At 43.4% G+C, this 25,804-nt stretch overlaps 1 protein-coding gene across 26 annotated transcripts in view; it reads left to right on the top strand.

Annotated features, from left to right (window-relative positions):
- Positions 1-25,804, top strand: part of ADGRL3 (adhesion G protein-coupled receptor L3) — a 404,123-nt gene that overhangs the window by 286,376 nt on the left and 91,943 nt on the right. For all 26 annotated transcript variants that reach the window (XM_010411924.4, XM_010411928.4, XM_010411908.4 and 23 more), the window contains 3 exons: positions 11,725-12,030; positions 13,723-13,826; positions 22,783-22,968. In XM_010411924.4, coding sequence (XP_010410226.2) covers positions 11,725-12,030; positions 13,723-13,826; positions 22,783-22,968 — 596 coding nt within the window. The remainder of the gene's footprint in view (positions 1-11,724; positions 12,031-13,722; positions 13,827-22,782; positions 22,969-25,804) is intronic.

The following is a 25,804-nucleotide window of genomic DNA, read 5'->3' on the forward strand; positions in this document are numbered from 1 at the left end:
AGTAACAGACACTGAGCTTTTCAGGGCACAGAGTCAGAAGGTGCTTGCTGATGGATGGCACAGGATTCAGCCGAGGCTCAGGCGTGGAGATGTTGATACAGTGAAGGCAATGGCATTGCACCAACCCGTAGGCTCCTGCACCTCCAAAGAGCACCTTGGGTCTTGGACAAATTGAATGGCTTTTGATGCTACCTTTTATTGTCTATAAACTGGCTGACTCAGATTCCTAAATCAAATCTCTCCCTTTTTCTTCAAGCAAAGTCACATTTCTCTCTGCCTTGGAACAGTCTCTGTGGCAGCTGAACAGAGTGGATGAGCTGCTTGCCACTGCTGTGCCTACACTTGGAATTTGTATTTTGCTGAGCCACCTCCAGGTTGAATGCCATGCCAATGAATGCCATGTCTCTGATCTGTGGTCATCTAGGCTCTAGCCTCTAAAGAAAAGAAAAAAAAAAAAACCACAAAATATGTCTAATATTTATTTGAAGGTTTAAGCATTTCTTGGTTTGCTTAGTGCTGACCATGAACGTCTGTCACAGGTGACCTTCTTCTCCCTTCCCATCTTCAGCCTGACCACCATGCTAGAAAGTCTGTTTTTTTCCTTCAATTCCAGATGAGTTCAGTGTTAGGCTCTGGGTTTTTTAGTATTACTGGCATTACAGATCTCCTCTCATTATAAATTATTCTGTCTGCTTCAGCTGCATGCTTCTTCTCATTTGTATTTAAGATAATGGAAGAAGAGTTGCTTTTGATGACATAAGTGAGCTAGATTTTTGGTTAGTATTATTATAAAATGAGAGTTCTGGCTGGATAATGTAAAATATTAGGGCTTTTGAGTTTTTTAGTACCTGTGAAGCACTGCAGTGACTAGAAAAACTAATAGACTTCTTCCCTGCAAATTGATGAAACTTCTTGATGCACGCATGGAATGTGAAAGGCTCAGGGCTAATAACATTACAGGTCTCAACACGTGTAATAAGTGGTCTGCTGTAAAATATTTACAAAACAAAAACATTTGAACTTATTTGATACCAAAGAGAGGGAAAACTAATAATCACTGTAGACTGGTGCATTTATTTTATGTTACCTGTGAGAGCTGTAAAATGAGATTTAGGCTGTGTGCTAGAAGCATATAGCAGCTCTTTAGCCATGTATTGTAGCAGTAGTTTTATCCTAGATTGAAAGTAACATCTGTAAGTATATCTGCATCTCTGCTGTATCTCAGAATTTGCATCCATACTGCTTGACTACTTTTTTTCCCCCTCATGTTTTTCTTCTATGCTTTTGAATCGTGCAGTCCCATGGAGATGCATTCACATAGTTAAGTCTGTGTGCCTGTGTTTATCTGTAAAACAAATGTAGCTATTTAGCAGTTATGTTTTTTAAGACATGTGCATTGAACCAGGTCAGATTTTCTCTTGTCTCTCCTCTCTCTCCCCTTTTTTCACATGTTGAATGTGTTATCTTTTTTTTTTTCTTCTTCTTCTTATGTGAGACATGCTTCTTTTATTCAAAGTATCAAATTTATGCTTTGCAGTGACATCAGGTACTTAATTTTATGGATGTATGTTTTATAAAAAGGCAAGGAGATTACACATCTTAAAAATCTCTAAAGGATACAATTTGCTTTTTTCATTTCTATGTCATCCTATTTGATTTTTTTTTTTTACCAGTTCTTAACTTCCTGAGATTCTGCTGTTGCTCATGAGGATCTGCAATGCTTTTGTTGGTAGCCCAAGTGGATCAGGTGCAGTTTAGGCTTCCAGGTCAAGAGTACATTATGGAAAATCCCTAGTCTGGCACAGCAGCACATGGACATTCTTCTGTGCATTTGGTGCCTCTGGTTTGGACCAGTAATTCCCCTGGGCATGTAAGCTTTAGCACCTGACTGCGTGTAAAACCACACGCCAAACCTGGAGAAGCAGGCGTACAGTTTTGACCTAAAATAATTGCTTTTCAGCACTCCCATTCATTTCCTTGTAAGTTTTTTTTTATGTTTCTCTCTTATGTGGGCCCAATTCTAAGTCCTAAAAGGTCAATGGGTATATTCTTTGACTTCACATGAAAAAACACAATCACCTTGCAACGTGCTGGTTTGAACTATCCATTAACAAGAATAATCTGAAGGCTGACATGTAAAGCTACAAATCAGTGCTGAAAGTTTCTCCAACCTGGGATTATGTATTGTCATCTTGTCGTCAACCCCTCGGGTAAGAGTCGGAAACTACATCTTGGCCAAAGCTGACTGCATGAGAGCTGGTAGCCCCTAATGGTCCACAGACAAAAATATTAGGTAAAACCTCCTTTTCCGATGTTTTGGATGCTGTTCCTGCTGTGGCTTTTCAAGTGAGATGACTGGCCGTGGTAATGCCTCCAGCCCTAGAGCCTTCAGAGTCGAGATCTTTGAGATGCTAAGCATATGAATGAATATTCACTATTGCTACCAGCACCTCAGCAGCCTCCCTCAAATGAAAAAATTAGCCTCTGGGACATGGGTGAGAGCTGCTTGCATGCCAGGCTTTCTGGGATATCAGCATGGACTTGATAGTGCACCAAGCAGCCTGTGTCCAGTACTGAAGTCTGTTATGAAAATTGGAGATCCTTAAAAGTGCTACCCAGTTCATTTCACTTTAAAACACCCTGTATATTGCACAGTTTGTTTATTTGTTATAAATCTGCTTTGCTGAAGTAAATGTGTTTTTCATAATATTAATGGTGTTCTCATTGTTGGAGCCCTCTGCAGAAGTCAGATATCTATAAAACAAATTTAGATGCCAGTGCTGTAGTTAAGCATTGTTTAGGCAGATCCCTGAGCCGACGTGAATACAGCTATTAGAATTGAGCTTTACAATATATTGACATTTCTACATAAGTAATAAAGAGTTTTGAAAGGGAGCTGAGCAGCATTTTATGTTTTTTCCAGGAAATTGCTTTATTTCTAAAAGTAGCTTAATACTGATATTTTTACAGGGGAGTTCTGTCAGCTTCCTAGGATTGGTTTATGTAAAATATTTTTTTTTTAGCATAGGCTTGTTTCTTCTTTCCCTCCTTTCCATCTGTGTCTCCAGGGGCAGAAAGCAAACCACTGGCAAGTTTGGGGAGGGGATTGAACCAACTTGAGCCCCAAACCAAGATATGGCCAAGAGGCTGAGGGTCGTGCCTGCCCTCTGATTTTCAGGAGTCTTGACAGCACATGCATACCAAGGTGCACCAGGATATGCTCAAAGGATTAGAAAAGGCAGCCTTTCTCAACATTTTGTATTTCTGGTGGTTTCAGTGGTCAGTTCTCTCCACAGTTCAGGATGGTTTCCTCATAGGGACAAGAGTAAATGGACCAAATAAGTGAAATAGAAGCCAATGCAGTCAGAGACTGAGTGGAGCAAATGCCCTATAGAGAGGAAGCACCTTTGGTGGCTTTGGAGAAGGATTTGGGATTTTGAAACAGGTTTGAAATAGCTACTGAGTAGCAAGAGGAGAAAATAGATGGGTTTGGTAAAAGACAAAAGGTGAGGTTTTGCTGGCAGGTTTGTAATTCCCGTTGCTCTAGAGTGTGGATGTTACTGTACTGTACAGACAGCAAGGCCTGCTGTCAGGTCTGCAGTTCATGCCTGGGAGTGCAGTATAACCTGCATGCTGATGAAGTCAATCCTAACATGGGTTAGAGGAAGAAGGGTGTAAGCAGTCATAACTCCACCTTTGATATTTTATGGTTTATTCCTTTTCCTCTCTTTGATTTCAGCTGACCAGCCCACCCACAGAGTGTGTTTACACTTCAAACACTGGGCATCAGGGCTGATTTGGAAGTCCAGTACATGAATGCAGGAGGCACATCAAATCCTGAGCCTCAGAGCAGCTGGGATCAAGGGACAATGGTAGAAAGGGAGGTGAATTGTAAATGCAAAAAGTAGCCTTTGTGATTTTAATCTGCCAAACCGGACAGGAGGAAGTGGGGCCAGGCAACTTTTCATCCACCTCTCCCCGACACTTCTTGCACACACGTGTGCTGTGGGGCCAGGGGGCTGATTTCTTGCAGTTCCAGTGGATTGTCTCCTTGGGCTCGATTGTACTGTGCCCTCTTCCTCAAGATAACAGCAAAACACAACGAGGTTTTAAATATTAATATGGAGATCACAGGAGTGCAGCTTGGAAGCACGGAATACTGAGTATTGAAAAGTCTAATCTGTCCTTTTTGAAAGCTGTCCAATTTCTTTTTTATTTACAGCATTTGAACCATTTCACAAATTGGAAAGCAACTAACCAGCCATTTCACAAGCAGATTATGATATGTTTAAGAAAGTCCAGGGCATTTATCTGAATGCAATTGGCCTTCTTGCTGACTAACATCTAGATTGGAGATATTACACACACAGTTGAACAGAGACTATTTGAAGATGATGGTTTTCTCTTATTAAAGTTGTGTTTGTATCTTGCAACTGAAGAAATGTTTTAGTGGTATAAGCTGACTGCCTGTGGCTCTGCAAAGGACTCATCACATTGATTGGGTAGATGAGAAAATGCTGGGGCGTGAACAGTCACTTTATGATTCCTGCACTCGATTCCATTCTTTGCAAATGCAGAGGTGGAGAACTGCTGGAGAGAGACTGGCTCCATCTGGCACTGCCTCTGCACAGTGCATGCAAGTTGTTCCATTAAAGATGCAGAAGTGCAGGCAAAAAGTGGGAAACACACATTAGATGAAGCGACATCCGGTGCCATACAGATGGAAAAAATTGAGTTTCCCTCCTATCAGCTACTCATGTTCTTGTTCTGCCTAGAAACTAAAAGGTATGTTTCAGCTTGCATGGATAGAGCATACCTGGTTTAATTAATTAAAAGCTAAAGAAACCCCAAACCCACAAAAATCCTGGCAACCCCAGCCTCTAGTAAATCTCTTAAAGCTGTAAGTATGTAGTGCTCACGTGTCTGCACGCTAATGTGGTCTGAATGAAAAACTGACAGCACCTGTTACTGAAATCAAAAGTGATTTCTCTAACAATGGGATAGTGGGGAATTCCTTCCAGGCTTCTCTTTAATAGAGTTTGAAGGATTCAGGTTGGAAGACAGTGCGTAAGATCTGCACCACTGGCTCTGATGGATGTGAATCATGCCAAGGTGATTGTTTAGGAGGTTAGAAGTTCACTCCATACATTCAGTAATAATATGCAGCTGGTATGTCCTTAAAAAAAGATTGTATGCTTCTTTTTTCCCCTGTGTGAAACCACATGTGGATTGAAAAAAAAAATCTGATTTTATATGCTCAAATCCAGAAATTCAAAGTAACTGCAACCACATCTGACAGTATTTTTGAGAACTAGAGCGAATTGAAGCTAGATTGCCTAAAAATAGCCCTTGAACTGAACTCTAAAAACTATTAGATTTGTCCGTTTGTAATAAATCCTGATCTACTGTCTATTAGATCATCTCTTCTGTAATATTTTCCTATGGGCATAGTTCATCTGCATTTCTAAAAGCATTACAGCATGATGTTGAAAGAAATGCTCAAATTTTTTTGTATCTTGTGCATGATGGTCCAGTTAAATTTCTGCATTCAGAATCAGTTACAAAGTCTGGAACAAGCAATAGGGCATTAATGCCCTCAGTGAATGGTTGCCAAAGGGTACAAGAGGTTCACAAAAGTGGCAGAAGTCCTGGGTTGGAAGCCAGAAATAAGACTTTAGGAACTGTCTTCTGAGAGAAGAGGGCCATGGTGAAGACAACAGGTGATGTTCCTGTGCTGTACCCATTCATATCCTGGTATTGCTAGATATGTGCTGTAAAGTTTTGTCTGATGTCTCTGAAGTTACATATTTTAAGCAGGATCCAGTAATTTCTTGGAGAAGAATGGGTCAGAGAGAAAAAAAAAGAAGAAAATAAAGAAGTATCTTCTTTTATTCAAATGACAACTAAATTGGGGACCTGACATTAAGAGCTGTTTGGAGACAGAAAAAGTATTAAGCGCTGACACATGCACACCCCCACAAAAGTCCTACAGAAGCATAAAAGTTGATATTTCACGAAAATGCAGTCAGGCTGCTGTTTGGGTTCTTATTTTTTCAGGCAAAACCTAGAAATTTGCAATAACAGCTAGAATGTTTTTGACAGAACAGCCTTTCTCTAGCAATCCAGTATGTGTAATGAACTGTTGATCATTGTCAGAAATGTGGAATTTTGAGTCAGAAGGGCTCTGGTAGGCATATTTTTTGCCTGTTGAAAATCGGTGCATTTGGTGGCTGCTTTGAATGCATTAACTGTCTTGCTGGGTGGTGGTGCAGTGAAAAAGGACGAGCTGGGGCAGTTTGAGTTAACTTGAGCCTGTTGTGATGATTTTACCCACTTTTGGCTCTCCTTCTTTGTTGTTTAATGTTGAAGGCTGAGACTCTGAGGAAAGTTCCAGCGTGTTAAGTGATTCCAGCTTGAAGTGCCTTGAGAACACCTGAGTCTGCACCATGTCTTGGACCACAGCTGTAGGTTTCCTCTTAGTACAGGAACTCAACATATGGCCCATATTCATTGCAGCATCTGCCCAAGCCCAGCAGAGTACTCACATGTGGGCAGAGTAGCCTTGGGCAGAAAAACTGATCCCCTGCTAGAAGAGGTAGGAAAAAAGAAAATCCAGAAAGTGTTTTTCCATTTGTCAGCTGTCCACAAGGGAATGGATCTTTCTTCTCTCAGATGCAGCATCTTTCTCCCCTGCTTTTCCTCATTACCTTGTGCTAGTTAAGACAGAGGAAAAGGGAGAGCTGTGTATCATACTTCATGTCACTTTTTCAGGGTGCAGGGCTGTGTGCAGTTGTGTTCTTGAAGGCAGCATGCCACGCTGAACACCGTGGGGCCACTGCATATGTAATCTTTCCATCAGTGGGTTTTGGGAGCCTTTTGTCAGTGTCAGTAAATAAAACTCCACAATCCCAACTGCCCCAAAAGCAGCGTGTGAACTTATATTCACACACAGGATTCTGGCTCAGCTTCCCAAAATAATGGCATGTGTGAGCAGAGGGGAGAACTGTTTGGATGTTTGATGTGAGGCCGACTTGGCCTTTGCCTGAAGTAAAAATAAATCATAGTTGCTCTCAAACACGTGGAAGGAGCTGTACACAATTTAGGGGCTAAGCTCACCTGTCAATTCTCTGGCCCGCAGCTCTTGAGTGGCACCAGCTTGTGGCTTTTGGTCTTCCAGCAGACATTTACCATGAGAAGGTTTTGCAGGGTGATGTCTTTTGTGGCATAGACTCAGTATAACTTTGCAGTCCACCAGTGTGTTAATGAGTTGATGCTGTCTGTGTAGGTCATCCTTTCCTGTCACCTCACATGGAGTTCTTGGAAAAAAACACACGAAAACAAGAAAAAATGGCAAAAGACAGTAAGAATATATTTACTTTCAAATATTACTATTTTTCTAGGGAGTTTCAGAAGATATTCTGAAATGCATTTGAAAATGCCTGTAGAAAATTAATTCCCGTGAGATGCATTTATGTGACAGGGAAGAGAAAAACAGCTGTGATATAATCCTCCAGTTGTATTAGGTTTGTGGGGTATTGTGCTGCTTCTTTCAAGGCATGCCTAAACCTTCTCTTTTCCTATGTAAATACAACTTGCACCATCTTTCAGCAGAAGAAGAGATGATAAAAGGGATGCTGTAAGCAAAGGATGTGGCTGCCAAATATGAAAAGGGCAAAACTGCAGGGAGGGAGGGAAGGGAGGGACCTCCAGGTTTTGTGCTTCCTGCAGCCTTCCCGACTCCTGCAGTGCTCCGTTTGCCTTCATGCATCAGCAGCAACATGTGTAAATAATTGTGCATGGAGTCTGGACGTGCTCAAGAGAACGCTGGGATTGCTGCTGTTGAGCTGCTGGATTAGTTGTACCTCACTTGGCCCAGCCCTGCATTAGGTGCAGCACGGGGAGCAGGCAGGGCCTCCTGGCTGCCGTCGCCCCATCCCATCTCCTTGAGCATCAGGCTCAGGAATGCAGAACTCGCCGGAGAGTGAAGTCATCATGGTTTGCTTGGACCTGGAGCGTGGAACTTGGAGCGCAGCCTCTCCTTCCAATTCCGTGAGCAAGTGCTGGCTTGTAGCACGCAGCTGTCAGGCTGAGCCTTTGGATTGTGACCCCAGGGGGAGAGCTTGATGGATGTCTCCTGTCATCCTTTACCTCGCCAAAGCCAGTGAGCCTCACCCAGGAAATCCCGTCTGCAATTTCTGCTCGAGGGGCACCCCGTTATCTTCATTCATGGGACAGAAAGTGCATGACATCTCTTAAAAAGTATTACTGAGTACACTAGGTCATAAAGTCAGAGACTTAGGTGCCAAAATTAAAAAAATGAGAGAAAAGGTAGCAAATAGCCTTTCTTTCAATCAAAACTGCTTTCTGTGATAGGAAAACACTAGTCAGAGTCATTGGGAAAGCAGTCTCCCATGTCTGAGAGTGCCAGGAAGAGGTGAGCAGAGCATTTAACCATATCATGGTTAGATGACACGTGGTAGACTTTCCTCATGGCAAATACAAAGTGCTGGTCACTTGTCATGTCACTACTTCAGGAAAGGGGAACAGACAGAAATGGGGGTAAAGACAGTCCATTATTTATGTGAGATTTTTTCCCCTATGAGCAGATCCCTACCGTGATTTTCCTTCCACCTAGCAAATATCTGCCTCCACAAGCCTGAGCTCTATTTAAAGGTTGGGAAATAAAAGAGAGAAGGGAAAAACCTTAAAAATTTCTATTTTCTTGCTAGTCAAATGTGCCCTGAGCAGAGAGAGACCCCTCTGGGAGTTGCAATTGCTCCCTTGTGGGTGCTGGAAATGTTTTGGGGTTTGTTTTTTTTATGACTGCAGCTCTAATCTGAATGATGGCAAAACTTAGTCGTCTGCTATTACTGCCAGCTCTCTAGACAGAGCAGGAAAGAAAAAAGTGAAGTGTCACTTTGGGGTGTTTCTGGGAAAGAAATGTTTCCACAGCCATAAATTGCTTTCTTGGGAGCACTGAAAATTCTTATCCCAGTGCTGTGCTTCATGGAATCAAAGGCTACAAAGTCTTGGATTCGAAAGGAGTAAAAACTGAGTCTTACCCAAAACCGTAAGGTCTTGATCTGGCAATGCATGGTAAAAATAAACAGTAAAAATAAAATAATTAAGTTTATACATTTCTAGTTGTAGTAGTGTTGGTGATTTTTAAAGGTGCTTGTCTTGGAGCAAAAATTGTCTTGTGAAATGTTATATGAAGAATCCCTCTGAAGCAGTGCTGCAATGCTTCTTTCCCCCAAGTTAAAAATTCACAGTTTATTGGCAGCCTGAGTTAATCTGGAGGTTTGATCTCTGTTCTGTACTGTAGGATTTAGGTGCTTTTGCACAGGTTGCAGTCTCTTCATGGTTTTGCTTGGATTTGGGAATCATTTACATGTAAATGATCCTCATCCCCTGTTCTTTTCCTCCTTACCAGTCAACTTGGTTTTTGAAGCACACAGTTGTCTGAGCAAAATTGGCAAATTTCCTGGTGAGAAACTGGGTGGTGTTAGCATGGTGATCATGATTGCTGGAGCTCATTACCAAATTGACTCTTTGAATAATCAAACCTTTGAACTCAGTTCAGTGGTATCCCATCCGTCTCACTCCGTTAGGCAACTTGGAGGCAGCTCTTTCATGTTGTCTTACAACTTGTGCTGTGGAAATGGCGGATGTGTTTATTTTCAAAAGCAGCAAGAAAGCCCAGTGGAACATGAAAAAAGTTGGAAGAACAAGCCTTCAAAGAGATTTTGACACTGGTGCCAGGGGCTTTATGAAAGATAAAACAGCTCATTTTTTTATGGCTAAAGGAAAATGCCATTAAATCCCTTGTGCCTAACTGCTACAGTAAACTTGCCAGAGCTATTCCAAAACCAGCATGCCGTGGGATATTCAATGATTTTCAATGAAAACTGGGCTTAAAAATGCAGCTCTCCTGCATGTGGATCAAGGGGAGCTCCGGGGTGCTCAGTGTATGTTTCTATGTGCTCACACATGACTGTAAGGATTATTTTAAACACGATTTGCTAGATTTGACTTTGAAACTGCATCCACTTTATCTACTCAGTTCCTTTGCACGTGGCATAAGTAATTTTGCAGAAGGAAAATAACTTATTGCAAGTGTAAAGGGGAAAAATTTTGCAGGTTGCTGTCTACCAGGCTAATCTATATTATGACGAAATAAAACATACTTGTGGGAAGCCCTGCTATGGTAAAAATGTAGTATTTGCTGAAATTCTCTACAAATTTTAGTCGTTCCCCGTCAGGGGGAAATCATTACTTGGTGACATAATGCAGCTTTGAGCGGAAACTCAAAGAAATCTGTCAGGGTCTGCATGTTTTTGCATTGTAATTTTTAGAGTTCATTTAAACTCAGGGTCCATGGTGAAAGGGAGGTGGCAGGAGAAGGCTGGAAAATCTGATCACTGAGCTTGGGAGACTTGTTTCAGATCAGTGTCCTGGTGCTCAGGTGAGTTAGTGTAGAAACTCCAATTCCTGTTGCTGGACATGGAGCAACAGTGATAAAAGGCTTTTTGTGTGCTGGAAGAGGTGGGATGGTCTTGAGGTGTTACGGCATGGAAATTAAAGTGAGAATGGATCAGACAAGCCTTTTCATGTTGCTTCCTTACCTGCATTTCACAGTCAGCCCCAGTGTTTTCTCAGGCAGGGACTGAGGGGGCAGTTGTGAGTATCTGGCATTTAACTGGAGTAAAAGTCTTACGCTGAGAGAAGCTGGAGGGTGCTTGTCTTTGAGAGAGGTAAAGGAGATGGGAGAAGGCTTTTCTACAAGCTGTGTGTGACATGGCATGACAGGGGTGATGGGGGAACAGCTGGGGGCAGCCTGCTTCAGTTTCCCCACCTGATATTTCAGGTCAAGCCATAGACAAATCCACGTGAAGCTCAGTGTGCACAAGCACCTTGGTCTAAGTAGGAGGCTAAATAAGGTAATTGTAAGGTGGGCATCCCTCAATATTCCACACATACTCAGTGTGGCTATTGCAGGATGTACAGTGGATAAATGCACTTTTAAAGCAAGTTCCCCACCTCTTCCTGCTTGACTGCTCATTGCAGGTTTTCAATGAATTAGCCCAGCTGAACATTAAAGTCTCGATTTGGCTGGGCTGACGTGCACCTTTGCTTGTGTCGCATGGCCTGCAGATCAAGGGGCCAGGCATTGCTCTTGGGATGGAGCAGCAAGGCATGAACCTCAGAGAAAATTGACAGCTTGCTCTGCAGTACAGCCTCGTGTTCACCCCTCTGTGAACTTCTGATTTGGGAATGGATTTGTGGTTTGGTTTTGGGTTTTGTTGGGGGTTTTTTATCACGTCATAGAAAATGCTTTTCTGTCCAAACCAGCTGGGCCTTCAGCAACACTTAACAATTAAAAGCACTTCTGTGCTAGGTGTTCCCTAAAAGATGGAAAATAAGATTTTTACATTAAAATGCCAAGAAGAAAAATGGTGAGGGCATAAAGCGCTGCTTTATTTTCATCAAGTGCTAGGGCTTTTGGAAAATCAGTTGTGCTCCAGTGGTCATTACCCCCCTGTGTGCTTCTTTCACTGTTTGCTCCAGCTTCTCTCTGAAAGGCGGCTGTGCAGAAAGCCTTGCCTTAGTTGTAGCTCCAGTTACATCCTGCAGGCCACCAGAGCCATCAGAGGGGACATCCTCAGAACCTAGGCATGAGTCCTGTTCCCTTCCTCTCTCTAAGCAGCTCTGCCTTTGTTTCAGGAGTATCGACATCGGGGGCTCTGGGCCCGGGGAGCACCACTGCCAGCACCACGCCGCGGGTGGCTACCAGCACCACTGGCCGCACCACCACCACATCAGCCTCGGGCAGGAGGAACAGGAGCACCAGCACCCCGTCTCCCATGGCCGATGTCCCCGAGGACATGACCACGCACCTGCCGCCCGCCTCCTCGCAGCTGCCGCCGGCCGGAGCGGAGAGCTGTGACCCCATGGAAGCCCGCGACATTATGTGGTCTCGGACTCGGCAGGGCCAGGTGGCGAAGCAGCCGTGTCCCTTGGGCTCCATAGGTGAGTCAAAGGTTGGGAGGACTGTCTCCACTTCCTATGGTACCTTGTCAGTGCGCAGCCAGTACTTAAAACGTTGTGGGGTTGTGCTTGATGCACTTGGAAGAGCCTCTGCCTCCAGAAGTTGCGTACACTGCGCTTTACCTGGTTCTGCCTGTATTTGTAGCCTCTGGGCTCACTGATGTGTTGGTGGCTAATGCTTTGCTTGTTTTGCTAAGAGAGGGGACAGGGGAGGAAATCAACAAAACTTGTACTTTGAGGCTCCTGAACCCATGTGAGTGATTTTTCAAACTGCAGCCAGTGTCCGGTGTGATCAGCTGAGAAAGTGGGGGGAGGAAACAAAGCCAAATCTTTCAAAATGGTTTATTGCTTATTGGATTTTGCTCCTTTTCTTCTGCTCTTCCCGCAATTGTTTTATTGAAAAATGTTGCTTTTGGAAATTTTCTGTTCAATTTGAAACATAATCGAGTTACGAAAGGTTTTGGCATATGGTTCATTTTGCTGTGTTTTAACAAATGGTTTTCTAAAAATAGTTATTTTTCATGCTAGTCTTGGTGTCCAGCCCCAAAAGCTCAGTTTCAAAGAAGAAATCTTTAAAGTGGAGGAAATTGCCTGAAAATGAGAGCTGAAGGGATCTGACTTGTAGAGGAGAGGCTCTCTGTTAATTCTCCACTCCTGGAGAGCCATTCACACCTGTATATACGAATACTGACTCTGGAATTTGGTGAGGACAGACTGATAAAGCATGTGTTAAAGTATGAGGGTCATGGAAAGGCGTAAGTGGTGAGAAAGGTAAAGAACATTTTTGCTGTCTTTCCCAGCCCTACTTGGTAAAATTAATGCAAAAAGTATGATGTGGTTCCCAGAGATGGGAAAGGATACTCGGAAGCAAAGCTGTGAAAAGGAAAAAAAAAAAAGATGAAGAAGGAAAATGGAGGCGGGATGCAAGAAGTCCTTTCCTAAGCACAAGAGCTAAGGACTGGATGAAAATAACTAAGGAAAAAATAATAGCCCAACTTATGGATAGGGGATGGCGCCATAAGCCTTTCCCATCTCTAATTTCGGTGATTCGTGCAACTTGTTAAAAGCTGTGATATATTAGCAGTGATGCATTTCCCTTTGTCTGAAAGGGTCTCAGGCATTTTTCTGTCTTTTCCAGAAGGGATTGGGCAGCTCTTCCCAAACAAAACTCTCCTCTAAAGTTCCTCTTGACAGCTGGGGGCTGACAGTAAACTCCAGCATTATATCTTGGCGTTTGTAGCATTCAAACTTTCGTGTGTTTCCACCCAAATGTTGTAATGATGATTCAGAGCCATAAAATCTTCATAAAGCAGCAAGGAAGATGAGGCACAGGGTCTGATCCCAGATCACCAGTGGTGGGCCGGAGCATCCAGGGTGCTGGCTTGGTGTTTGAGATCTACTTCCGATTTCTTAGTACCTGGCAGCTTTCCTGCAAGTCCTCTGTCTGTAATCGTTGTTCGCCAAATTGGAAATAATATTCCTGCACAACATCGTGGGTCTTTTATGTCTTAGGGCCTTAAAGGACCAAGATGATGGGAGACTAGGACACTGAGATGACTCAGAAGTGTCCTACTCAAGACCTGAGCACTAATAAGCTCCCAGAAGCCTTCGACACGAGGCGCTGAGGGCAAAATGCAACCAGTAACACTGAACACAGCGACTTTCCTATTACAGGTGTTGCAACTTTCCGGTGTCTTGCGCCTGACGGTATCTGGGAGCCCCAAGGACCTGATCTGAGCAACTGCTCTTCACCCTGGATCAACCACATCACTCAAAAGGTAAAACCCTTCCCATGTGTTGACTGCTCTGAGTCTACACAGTGACCTTGCTCAGCTCCCTGGTTTTCTCACACATGGAACTTCAAAGGATCAGCAGTTGCACATAAAGCATGAGCCGTGCATAGTGGCCAGGAATTGCAAGGAGAAAGCAAGTGTCTTATGGAAATTAAGGCAAAGAGTGTTAGGGAAGGCAAGTGAGAGGGACTGGAGAGTGGAATTGAACTAGAGTGAATGACATTTCTTGTTCATGGCAAGGAAAGGAAGAAGAGGGAGGAGGAGGTGGGTGGACATATGGAAAGTACTGAGTTGTTGAAAAAGGAAACGCCCTTTCATGCGTCCTCAAGGATTTTTTCATGTCACGCAAGCACACGATAAACCCCATAGTTAAGAAATCTTTACCAAAGAAAGGCAGGCTCAATGGGAAATGTTTGATTCATGCCCCTGGCTTTCTGTTTTTAACTTCTGCCCAAATTATAAAAGAACTGATGGAATAGAAAACAATGCTGCAGTAATGCTTATCTTTTGACTCTTAAGTCCCTTGATGAATGTTTTCTAGCACTTCATCATTTATCAGTGTTAAAAGTGCATTAACATGTGACAATAGAAGTTCAAGACAAGCAGAGCTTATTTGGTAGCAATATGTTGAGCATTTTTGTTATTAATGCACAATGGTGCTTTCAGCTGATTTCATTACAAACAGAGACCAGATGTGTGTTTACGCCATGGAGTCTGTGGGCTGAATCTTTATTACAGCAATTTGTGGGGTTTTATTCACTCCTTTAGCCAGAGCCAGCGAGTCCTGGCGTTGCAAACGAGCTGTGCTGCTGCACAAGAGTGACGCGTCACTCCCACGGAGCCACTGCTCTCTGGTCAGTGGGATGGGGTCACCCCACAGTCAAGACTCTTCGGCATTCTCCTCTCTGCCCCCCATCTCAACTAAGACCTAATAATCTGTGAACAGCTAGCACTGATCATCCCTATCTTGCTTCATCTGTGCTTATATCCATCCCTCCACAAAGGAAAATGTCAATTAATGTGGGGCTGCTGTGATATGGCACAGCCACTACAGAGCCTGTGGTCCTTCTGTCCCTCTCCTGCCGTACACCCAGCGAGCTGATGAATACAGGCTGCCTTTGCTGGCATTAGCAGCTGTGTGCAGCTCTTGTTTTATGACCTATGTACTTACCCTGGAGGGGTTAATATTACTTACTCCAGCCATAATTCACCCAGGCAGCTGGGAGACCTCTTGCTGCTCGGTGAAGATGACTAGGCCGTTAGCCATTAACAGAGGGAAATAATAGCCTGCACTGATGAAATCTCCATCAAGGTTAGGCTTATTTTATTTGAAACCCCAGCTATCATTTGCGTAACAAATGAGCCCCATTTAATTTGTTACGCGCTTTCAAAGCAGGCTAAAATTGAACAGGCAGGTTTTCAGAAATGCCCAGCAGGTTACAATTGGGACTGGATTTATTTTTTTTCTGAAGGAATTTAGTTATGTTCAGCTTTGAATACCTTCTACCAGTCAGTAGAAAGACTTGGGGAATCTGTGAGATGACCCCGGATCTAACCTGTTTGCCTGAGATGGAATTCGTTGGGATCTTGGGATATGTGATCCAACCTCAATGAGAACTGTTACAAAACATCAAGAGTTGTCAGGAGTGACTTTGGAGGGGAAAGCCCTGCCAGAGTTGCCTAGGGGTTTGTGTTGAGGGTTGCATTCATTGAATCATTTAGATTGGAAAAGTCCTCTAAGATCATTGTGTTCAACCATTCACCCAGCACTGCCATGTCCACCACTAATCCGTGTCCCTAAATGCCATGTCTACATGTCTTTTAAATCCTTCCAGGAATGGTGACTCAACCACTTACCTGGGCAGTCTGTTCCAATACTTGACCACTCTTTCCATGATGAAATTTTTCCTAATATCCAATATAAACCTTCCCTGGTGCAACTTCAGGTGGTTTCTGATTGTCCTATCATTTATTACCAAGAGAAGAGACTGACACCCACCTTGCTGCAACCTCCTTTCAAGTCGTTGTAAAGAGGGCTGAGATCTCCCTGAGCCTCCTTTTGTCCAGGCTAAACGCCCTCAGCTCCCTGAGCAACTCCCCATAAGCCTTGTGCTCCAGACCCTTCCCCAGCTTCATTGCCCTTCTCTGGATTCCCTCCAGCCCCTCAATGTCTTTTGTGTAGGGAGGGGCCCAGAACTGGACACAACACTTGAGGTGTGGCCTCACCAGGTCCAGGTACAGGGGACAATCAAACTGTCCTGGTCCTGCTGGCCACACTATTGCTGACCCAGGCCAGGATGCTCTTGGCTTTCTTGGCCCCCTGGGCACGGCTAGCTCGTGTTTTATGCTGGGCAGCTTTCCAGCTACCCTTCCCCTTCAGCCTGTAGCACTTGTGACCCAAGAGCAGGACCTGCACCTGGCATTATTTGAACCTCATCCTGTTGGCCATGGCCATTGGTCCAGCCTGTCCAGATCCTGCACATGCCACGTGAGGGCACTCGACATGGTATTGCATCACGTTTTCAACTATCCAGTCCTCTAGGATATCCCCAGTTAGCCAGGACTGCTGATAAATGTTGGAAAGTGGCTCAGCAAGCTCTTCTGCCAGCTCCCTCAGTACCCTTTGGTGGATCTCATCCAGCTCCATGGACCTGTGCATGTGTAAATGGTGTATCAAGTCACTGACCATTATTTTCTGGATTGTGGGGGTTCTCTTGTGCTCCCCATCCCTGTCTTCCAGTGCAGGATGCTGGGTACCCTGAGGAAAACTGGTCTTGCTGTTAAAGACTGAGCCAAAGAAGGCATTAACTACCACCTCAGCTGTTCCTCGTTCTTTGTCACTGTATTTCCTCCCTTCTACAAGGAGATTCTCCTTAGCCCTCCTTTTGTTGTATTTAGAGAAATGTATTTTATTGTCTTTTATGTAAACAGATAAAACAGGTAATGTTCTAGCTGAGCTTTAACCCTGCTCATTTTCTCCCTGTATAACCTCACAACATGCTTGTAGTCCTCCTTAGTTGCCTGCCCCTTTTCTAGAGGCCACAAGCTGTCTTTTTTTTTTTTTTTAATTCCAGCCAAAGCTCTCTGTTTAGCCAGGTCAGTCTTATTCCCCACCAGCTCATCTTCTGGCACATGGGTATGTCCTGCCTATAAGATTCAGTAGGATCCTTACTGCAAACACAGTTTTAAATTACTTACGAAGTAACCAATAGCTATTTGGTTTCCCTGCCCAAGCAGAGGCTTGAAAATGATCACTGCACTTGAAGATGGATTCATCCATAAATCAAGCACTGGTTTCTAACATCCCTGCTGTGGATGGGATGCTTCCCAAAGCTCGCAGATTTGCTCCAGCACCTCTCCGAAGATGAAAAAGGAGCCTTCCTCTAAGTCAAGCCAGCTTCTCTTCTTGCTGCTGTGGGGGCAGCTAGAGGGAGCAGTAAGCCATCTGTTCTGTGAGGACAGGGCTGGTCACACCCTGCAGCTCAGGTCTCCTGCATCCCCAGCTGTCCTGGGTCACCCAGCCCGCTGCAGCTGCAGCACAGCTGACAAAATGGGTAAAAACCCTTTTTTGTCAGCCAGGGTTCATACCTGCTCAGCATGCCTTCATTCCTAATCAGCTTTGTCTCCCAAAAATCTCCTGTCACCTGCTGGATCCAACCTGCTCAGGAAGAACGGTGATAGGTCCCCTGGAGGGATTTCAGCCAAGCCAGGAAGGATGGTAGGGAAATGCTGTGCTTGCTTTCATATCTCTGTAGTGAAGTAAGAATGATTACTTACTTCTTCTTTCTCCTGCTGTGCTCAGGCTGCAGATTGGGTGTTTGCCTGCTTGCATCATGGTATTAGGTTTTACAGACATTTCCTAGCTTCCATTAGAGTTATTGTGCTTGATGGAAGATCAGAACAAATGTTCTCCTCAGCAATTCATTGGCCTCCTGACATTTACTTTAACTTTATTGTTGGTGCCTACCATACCCTCATAACGGAGCGGGAGAATAAACTTGCCTCTGCGATTGAATTATGCACTGCTACCTGGGTTATTTCTGGAGTCAAGCTGTAACAGGAAGCAAAAAGGTCAGCTTTGGATACATTGCATCATCCTGATCATGAGGTCACGCGTTCAGTCTCAGCCTGTTTGTTTTGCCTCCTGCTTTCATCAGTGCCATCCCTAGCACAGCGTGTGACTTGCCTGAAGACATCTCTTCCTTGCTGCAGCTTTCAGTTGCGGGTGCTGCCTGGGAGGACAGGCACTGCTATGCTTGGCTTCAGGCCTCTGGAAGAGGGAAGGGCCTCTTTTGTAGCAGAACAGAAAAATTTGTGCCCTTCACGAATGCACAAAAAGCCTCAATCTGTAGATGTAATGCACGTGCCACCCATGCCCTCCTGAGTGGCCTGGATCATGGACTCCCAAAGAGCAGGCGAACCTGAGGGTTCATAGCACCTTCCTGAGGTCTTGTAGATCTGCTTGTGTCTGTTACAGGGAGAGTGAGGTTTTGTGTAGGGCATCCCCACATCGTCGTGTCCAGGTCTGAGGGTGCAGTTGCAGTCCTGATGACGGTGTGATGAAATCCTCCTTCCAAGTTGCTTTTGGCAGTCTGTTTTCACAGCACCTGAAAACCTCTGTTTCGGAGTAGATGCCACAGAGGGTGGCTCATTAAAGGGTCATTAAATGCAGTTTAAGTTGTTTGAATACCCTAGTTTCAAAGCCACTTTTTCAGTGTTCTCTAGATCTGCTGTACTCTATGGAGAGCATTGTCTCTTCTCCCAGGCAGCTGGCAAAAGGACAAGAGGATGCAATCCTAAGTTGTGCCGGGGAGGTTTAGGTTTTTAGATCAGGAGGCATTTCTTCATAGAAGGAGTGATTGGGCACTGTATTGGGCTGCCCAGGGAGGTGGTGGAGTCACTGTTTCTGGAGGTTTTTAAGGAAAGGCTGGATGTGGCACTCAGTGCCAAGGTCTAGCTGACATTTTGGTGTTTGGTCACAGGTTGGACTTGGTAATCTTAGAGGTCTTTTCCAACCTAAATGATTCTGTGATTCGAAAAAAATACAACCAAAACCCAAAAGAATCATAGATATGCTCTGACTCTTTTCTGTGAATGCACACATGTATATTGGAATCTCTGCAAGGGAAGGAAAAATGCCATGAAGGCTTTGCAGTGTCAGAAGTTAGCCCACAGCCCCTCTTACGGCCTTGCTACCCGACTGCCAGCAGCTAATGGTGCCTGGTGAAACCTGTCAAATGTTTGTTCCTCCAGAAAACAGCATCAACTCCATGGTCTTTCCAGCTGACCAGTCCATCTGTATGTTACCGTTTTTAAAAATCCTAGTTCAGTCTTTCATGCCATCTTTTTTTTTTTTATATCAGTTAGCTTCTTCAGGAGGCTGCAGGAAAATATTTTTGCCTTTATGACTGCTGGTGTTTTAGCTCATTTGCTCCCTTCTCAGCATATTTCTTCTTTATTCTGAATTTTTCTCCTTAAATACTTATTTTTTGTGATTTCTCTCATTTTTATTCTACTGTCCTCTTCTGCAGTTGGTTTCCTCAGAGAAAAATAGGGCTGAAACAGCGATTGCTGCTGCAGGAGGGTCTTTCTTCATCTTTTCCAGACAAAACCTCCTGTTTCTGTTTGTTGGCATATATGAAAGAGGCAGGAATATATGTCCTCTCCAACAGCTATTATTTCACAGTCTTTTCACTCAGAAGAAGGTGCAAGATAGTGGCACAAACTTGGAAAATATTAGCAGAGTGTTACACGAAAGGATTTCAGGTGTGCCAATGATCATTTGTAAATCTGGCCTGAATCCTGCCATTACGCCCAAATGGAAGAGGGGAGCAATTTTTTTGGCAGACCTATAAAACTATGTTTTGTGTGTTGGCATTGTTGGCAAGAAACATGTTTTCAATCCTTCAAACTAGCATTCCAAGACTGGTTTTAATCAGTTTGTAAAAGGTAAAAAAATATAGGCCAAAAAACCCTAGAAACCAAAAATTTGGTTTCAAATTCCGTTTGAGCAGAATGTTCTCTTTTATCCCAGAATCCTATTTAGTTTTTAAATTTAATTTTTTCATAATCAAGGTAGAAAATGTTAAAAAGTAGTTTCATACCAGGCAGAGATATATTATTTTCGATTCCCTTTATTGTTCTTGAGCCTCCCAATAGAAACATCAGCTACTTACACATTTTTTCCCTGCTTCCTACTTGCCTCTCAATATCTCTTGAGCCATAGAGAACCTCCAGGGGTTGTTCCTGTATTCCTGTGTAGCTATGTCGGTGTTTGGGTTAAAGAGTATTACATGTTTTGGAAGAAATAACACAAAGAGCTCATCTTCCATGCAACAATAATGAAGAGAAAGATGCAGAGAAGTGCTTCATAGAAAGGAAGTAAGTTAGTAATGCATCCTCCTGGGTAGCAGTAAGCTTTGCTGAGCATTATGTAGAATTAAGCAAAAAAAAAGGGTTCCATCCTGTTGTTATAAGAGACCAGATATATATCTTAGTCCTGGAGTATTCAGCCAGCATTTGGGATTCATAACAGTTGGCTTTCACAGCACTGCATAGGAAACACTTCAGTTTCAGTGGAAAAAGCTCAAAAGAATCAAGGAAATGAGCATTAACATGTCAGACAGCCATCATTTTGGACACCCCTCTCATGCACACAGCCAGAGTGGAAAGAGTGATTCAGCACTGCTCTAGTGACTTGTAGCTGCACATTCTGTGTGACCATGTATAGGTGTGGAATTGTCAGTGCTAGGATAGCACTGACAATGCTAGTGCTTCATTAACTGTCAGCCAAAAACATTTTCCCAGAGGAATGGCACATCTGTGTTTTCTAGAAAGCTGGGCGTGTGAGATAACTTTGGGTAAATACTTCTGTGTCCCAGGAGTTCACAGACTTTGAGCTTTAGTCTGCCTTTTTCTCAGGCATTTCTTCCATTGCTGCCTATTTTTTGTGTTGTTTGTTTGATCACACTGTAATTCTTCAGATTTGCAGTTTTTAGGGTCAGACCAAGAGAAAAGGAAAAGGGTTAATTAGTGACCAGCCTGCATCACTTTTGCAGACAGATAGGAACAACAGCAGCCTGCAGGGAAAGAAAACTCTTGTGTTTGCCTTTGTTGCAGCTGAGCAATTTTCTCTGAGTGTGCCAGTTTACATAGGTGTGTGGTCCAAGGGAAAATGTGAGCATCACATAGTGGGTAGAAGGGTTTTTGGGTTTTTTTTCTGATGTATCTGTAAAAAAAATCTTGAATTCGTGCAGTTTTCTGCAGAGCTTACACAAACACAATGTGTCATGATACATGCTAAGCTCCAGCAATGAGATGCAGGAAAATGTTGAAATTGATTTCTTTATATTGAGGGATTTGATGTAGTTGTTCCTTAAAGTTCTGAGAGCCAACAGCAGAGGTCAAAATTCAGCATTTGTGCTGATGTGTGGCTTCTTCGGCTGCTTAGGAGAGCAGGCAGCTGTAAGAATAGGATCTGGTTTCTATGGCATTAGTCTTCTGTGTAACAAGAAAGAAATAATTAATTTTTGAATATATCTTATCATCGCTCTAATGGGAAGAACAACACATTATCTCCTTTATTTATCTTCTCTATATCATCATATGCTTTAATTCTCTGAAGATGAGCATATGAACATCTTGAGTTAGATTTCATTAAATCAGATCGGCTTTTGCTGTCAAATTGATGGAAGTAAGTTATTCATTTATAACTCAGCTAATTGATTTACAGAGAGGTAGAAGCTCAGCTTATAATCTTTCCCTAGAATCTTGCTTTTGTAATAAGCACCAGAAAGTGAGGGAACGAGAAATATCTGATTTCTAGCTGTTGGTAGATAAGACAATTGAAAATTCATGTGAGGAACCCAGCAGAGTTTGCCATTGAGCCTGACAGAAAAGTGGGACCTTCATTTATGTGTCATCCTTTATAATTTCTCCTTGTCCCAGGCATATTCCACATGGATATGCATTCCAGATCACAGACTGGTAGATAATGAATAAAAGACCAGCAACCTGCAGGGGTATTTTTGTAGTGGGCTGCTCATGAAAAGGAGATGGGACCAGCTGCCCTGTCCCAAATCCCCATGGCACAGAAGACAAAAGGAGTACCAGATAGGGAGAGCAAAACAGAGCAAGAAAGGGGGAAAAGCCACAGGGAAAAAGTGTGAGTTGCCCAAATAATTACACAGTGAATTTCCCTGCAGGTGATTTGTGAGTTTTGTGACTCAACTAGATGATACAAGTCTTTTAGCAGAAGATTCAGCCAAACAACCTACTGGCTTTTCCCTTCCAGTGGACTTATTCTTGAGCCTTTTGCTCTAGAGTTAGGATGCTTTTACATGCACTGAGAGTCACTAGCCTCATGATGGGTTGCTAGCGTGGCAAGGAGCACATCTCTTGTGTGCATAGGCTAAGTGATAAATTAGTACCTGATTATTAAATCAATAACATGGAAATTGTGAACTTTTTGCTCTGCTTTTTCTGGGTTATGTCATCTGTTTTCCTTTTACAAGGAACTCTTTTGTGCAGTTATGACTGTAAGCTTTTGGAATCAGAAACTGCATTTTCTTGACAGGAGAGGCTACTTACATGGTTTGTTTTTTTCAAGTGGCATAGTAAGCCAATGGGACAAGCTAATTAAAGCCCTCCTTAGCATGGAAATCCCATGGAGACAGTGCCCAGTGAGAAGAAATTGTTGAAGCCGGCATGGTTGACTCGAAAAACAATAGTCAAAAAACTATTCATGATCAAACCATGAAGACTCTTGTTGTGGTTGACTTCTTGGGAAATGCTTCTATTCCTCCTTCCTTCTCTTCTTCCTCATCTTTTTTCTTCTTCTTGAGGGGAGCTGACCTGCCTAATGCTGTGGGGTTGGAAGGCACTGGAGTGACATGTCACTGAGAGCCGGGGACAACCTTTCCCTCTGCTTTGTCACCTGCAGATGAAGTCGGGGGAGATGGCCGCCAACATCGCGCGGGAGCTGGCGGAGCACACCAGGAGCCACTTGTACGCCGGGGACATCGCGTACTCCGTGTCCGCCATGGTCCAGCTCGTCAACCTGCTGGACGTGCAGCTCCGGAACCTGACTCCCGGCGGGAAGGACAGCGCTGCGCGCAGCTTGAATAAGGTGAGAGCAGCGGGGCTCAGGATGGGGCAGGAGGCTCGTGGGAAGGTCAAATGAACATCTCTGTGTATGAGGATAAACAGTGGTAGACAGAAACATTCATTTACACCGGAGATACCGTGATATTTACACTCAGGGTTTCAGGCTGCTTTAGTATTAGAGGGCCTTTTTAGTGACAGCGCCTCACTTAGCCCAAAAGCACCTTAACTCCGTTACAGCAGTGTGGTTTCTGTGCCCACGGTTTAAGAAGAATTATTAGTCCTTTTGTCATTTCCAGAAGTAAGTGGAATTGCTGCATAGCACTAAAGGTGCTAGGAGTTGCCAGTTGTGGGAGAAAATATGAGCTGTGGACCCTGTAAGAATACATTTAAAGCTGTAGGTTTCCTTAGTGAAAGGCCCTCTTCATCACTGAATCTCATGTAAACACATGGGATAAGACTTAAATAGGATTCTGACGGTGAATTGTGTGGGCCTGATTATGAAGACAAAGAGCTGCTGGACCCTGTGACTATGAGCACATGGTTATATTGGCCACCCAGTGAAAATAAGACACAGAATTTTGTTCCCAGCTGCATATCAGGCTCTGACAATTCTGGCATTCATGTAACCATGAACAGAACTTGGTCCCGAGATTATATGGGGAATAAATGATCCCAGCTAAACCTGAAATTTTTTTGGTGTTTTATGAAGAGAAATGCTTTTCAGAGAAGTAACATGGTCTTTTTTCTTGTAAGTTATTACTGTAGACTGATGCTGTTTTAAATGCAAAGGGCTTCGGGATCGTTTGAGATTTCAGTCGCATGGGAGCTGAACTCCTCCATCTCATGTGCTTTGCATGTGCTGTGAATTGGGTTATCCTGATGCTTTTAATTAGTGCTGCTTCCAGCCATTTTATAACAACGTAGGTAATAATTATATTAACTGATACATCAGCATAACATTATTTGTTATAATCATACCATGGTTCTTTGTTGAAATGATGGTGATGTCTGACAATATCAGGTAAAACCAGCAATTAATGTCACCTACTAACAGGTTTCATGGTTGTAGTTCTGCTTGCTCTTCTGAATGTGTCCCAGCCACACCCAACATTTTGTCAATTCGGCTTTGCAAGCACATATTTTCCATCCTTATTTTTATCTCACCTTATGATATTTGTTTCAATTACACGAAATGGGGTTGTATCCTGGGGGCAGGTATGAGTTACTGAAGGGAGGGGAAGACTGGACAAGGCAGAGCTCCTCGGCTCAGCTGTCACTCCCAGGGTCCCCATTGCAGGTTTCTTCCCCCTGCCATCAGCTTTGCACAAGTAACTCATACAAATCAATTGCATTCCACATTAAAATTCTGGACCATGTGAAGTCCTGCAAAACAGCGATGCGAGTCAGTGATCCAAATGACAGGCTCAGTAATTTACTTACTCTCATTCCCCACTTAATTCTTTAGAAGAGCAACTGCTCTGTGTTCATTTAAGAATGCATGAATTCAACTTCGAAGTAGTATTGGGCAAACAAAAGGCAGCAGAGTTACTGCTCCATTTTCCCCTTCGCTGATCAAGAGTATTTAAAAAAAAAAAAAAAGGAAAAAAGTAATTTGCAAAGAGTTTTGTTTAGTGCTGTTTAGTCAGAAAGAAGAAATGAAGTAAGCACTAGCCATTAAATATTCTTTTAATCATTAAAGGAAATGTGCTGGGGATCTGAAAGTAGTCACCTGTACTGTTTTGTACTGGTGGGATTTTTTTAACAAGCTGATGTACAATGAATTGAAATAAACTGGCATAATCAGAATTTTTAAAAGCCATCATTGTTCAGGAGCCACTTTTCTGTCACTAAAAGCTTTATGCTTTCCACTGGATCAGGCTTAATTAAGGTAATAATTGTTCCATTTTAGACTGGGAAGACCCCCAAGTGGATAGGTCTATAATTTTCAGCAAGGCTTTCTTTGATCTCATTTGTTTCTGTAAAGTCCTCATACTGGCCAGATTTACCCAGAGGAAGATTTCTACTGTTACAAATTGACAAATTAGAAATTGAAATTAGGCATTGCATGGTACCTGGGTGTATTTTGTTTATTTCAGAGCCTCAAAACTCTCAAGGACAAATTTGGCTCTCAGCTGTACTAATGGGATTGCACTGCTGTGTGTTGAGAGCACAAGTTGCCCTGAATCTCTGTTGATGTGCCGTTTCCAACCAGGCACATCAGTAAAAACAAACCCAGCCAAGCCAGTGGCTCTGAGCAGCCTGGTTTTGTGAGCTTTCCTTGCAGTGATGCAGAGCTCACCAATTCCAGCTCACTGCTGCAGACTGCCTGCCAAGCCCCAGGTCTACCAGGATGGGTCCATACAGTTCCAGACTGCATCAGGATGCAGTCCTGCACGCATCTTGCTCCCTGAGGTTGGTCCTGCACATCTGAAGCTTGGTTATATTTCACTGTGGCATCATCACTGTCTGCTGCAGAGCCCACGCTCCTTTTATGCAAATAACCATCAGCCTTATCCTTTTCAGCCTTGTTTGATGTGGAAATGTCATGTGTGGTCTCCAAGCTGTAAGGAAAACATCATCTCTTGAGTATTTCTACTAGACTCCAGTGTCTTCTACCATCTAACAGCTGCTCTTGCAAAGTTGCCAGTCTGTGCTTCACTTCACTGAAAAAGGACTAACCCACATTTCTGGAGCCAGTCCTTCCAGTTTTCCACTGCTGCCTAACTCACACTCACTCCTTTAGTTTGGTTGGTTTTTCAGGAGCTGTTTAAGAGAGAAATGAGGTGGTTTTTTCACAGGCATTTTCTTCAATTTTTTTCCCTTGTTCTGTCACTAACTTGTTTTTTCTATTCCGTCTT

This window comes from Corvus cornix, chromosome 4 (assembly GCF_000738735.6).
Source record: "Corvus cornix cornix isolate S_Up_H32 chromosome 4, ASM73873v5, whole genome shotgun sequence".
Taxonomy (NCBI): domain Eukaryota; kingdom Metazoa; phylum Chordata; class Aves; order Passeriformes; family Corvidae; genus Corvus; species Corvus cornix.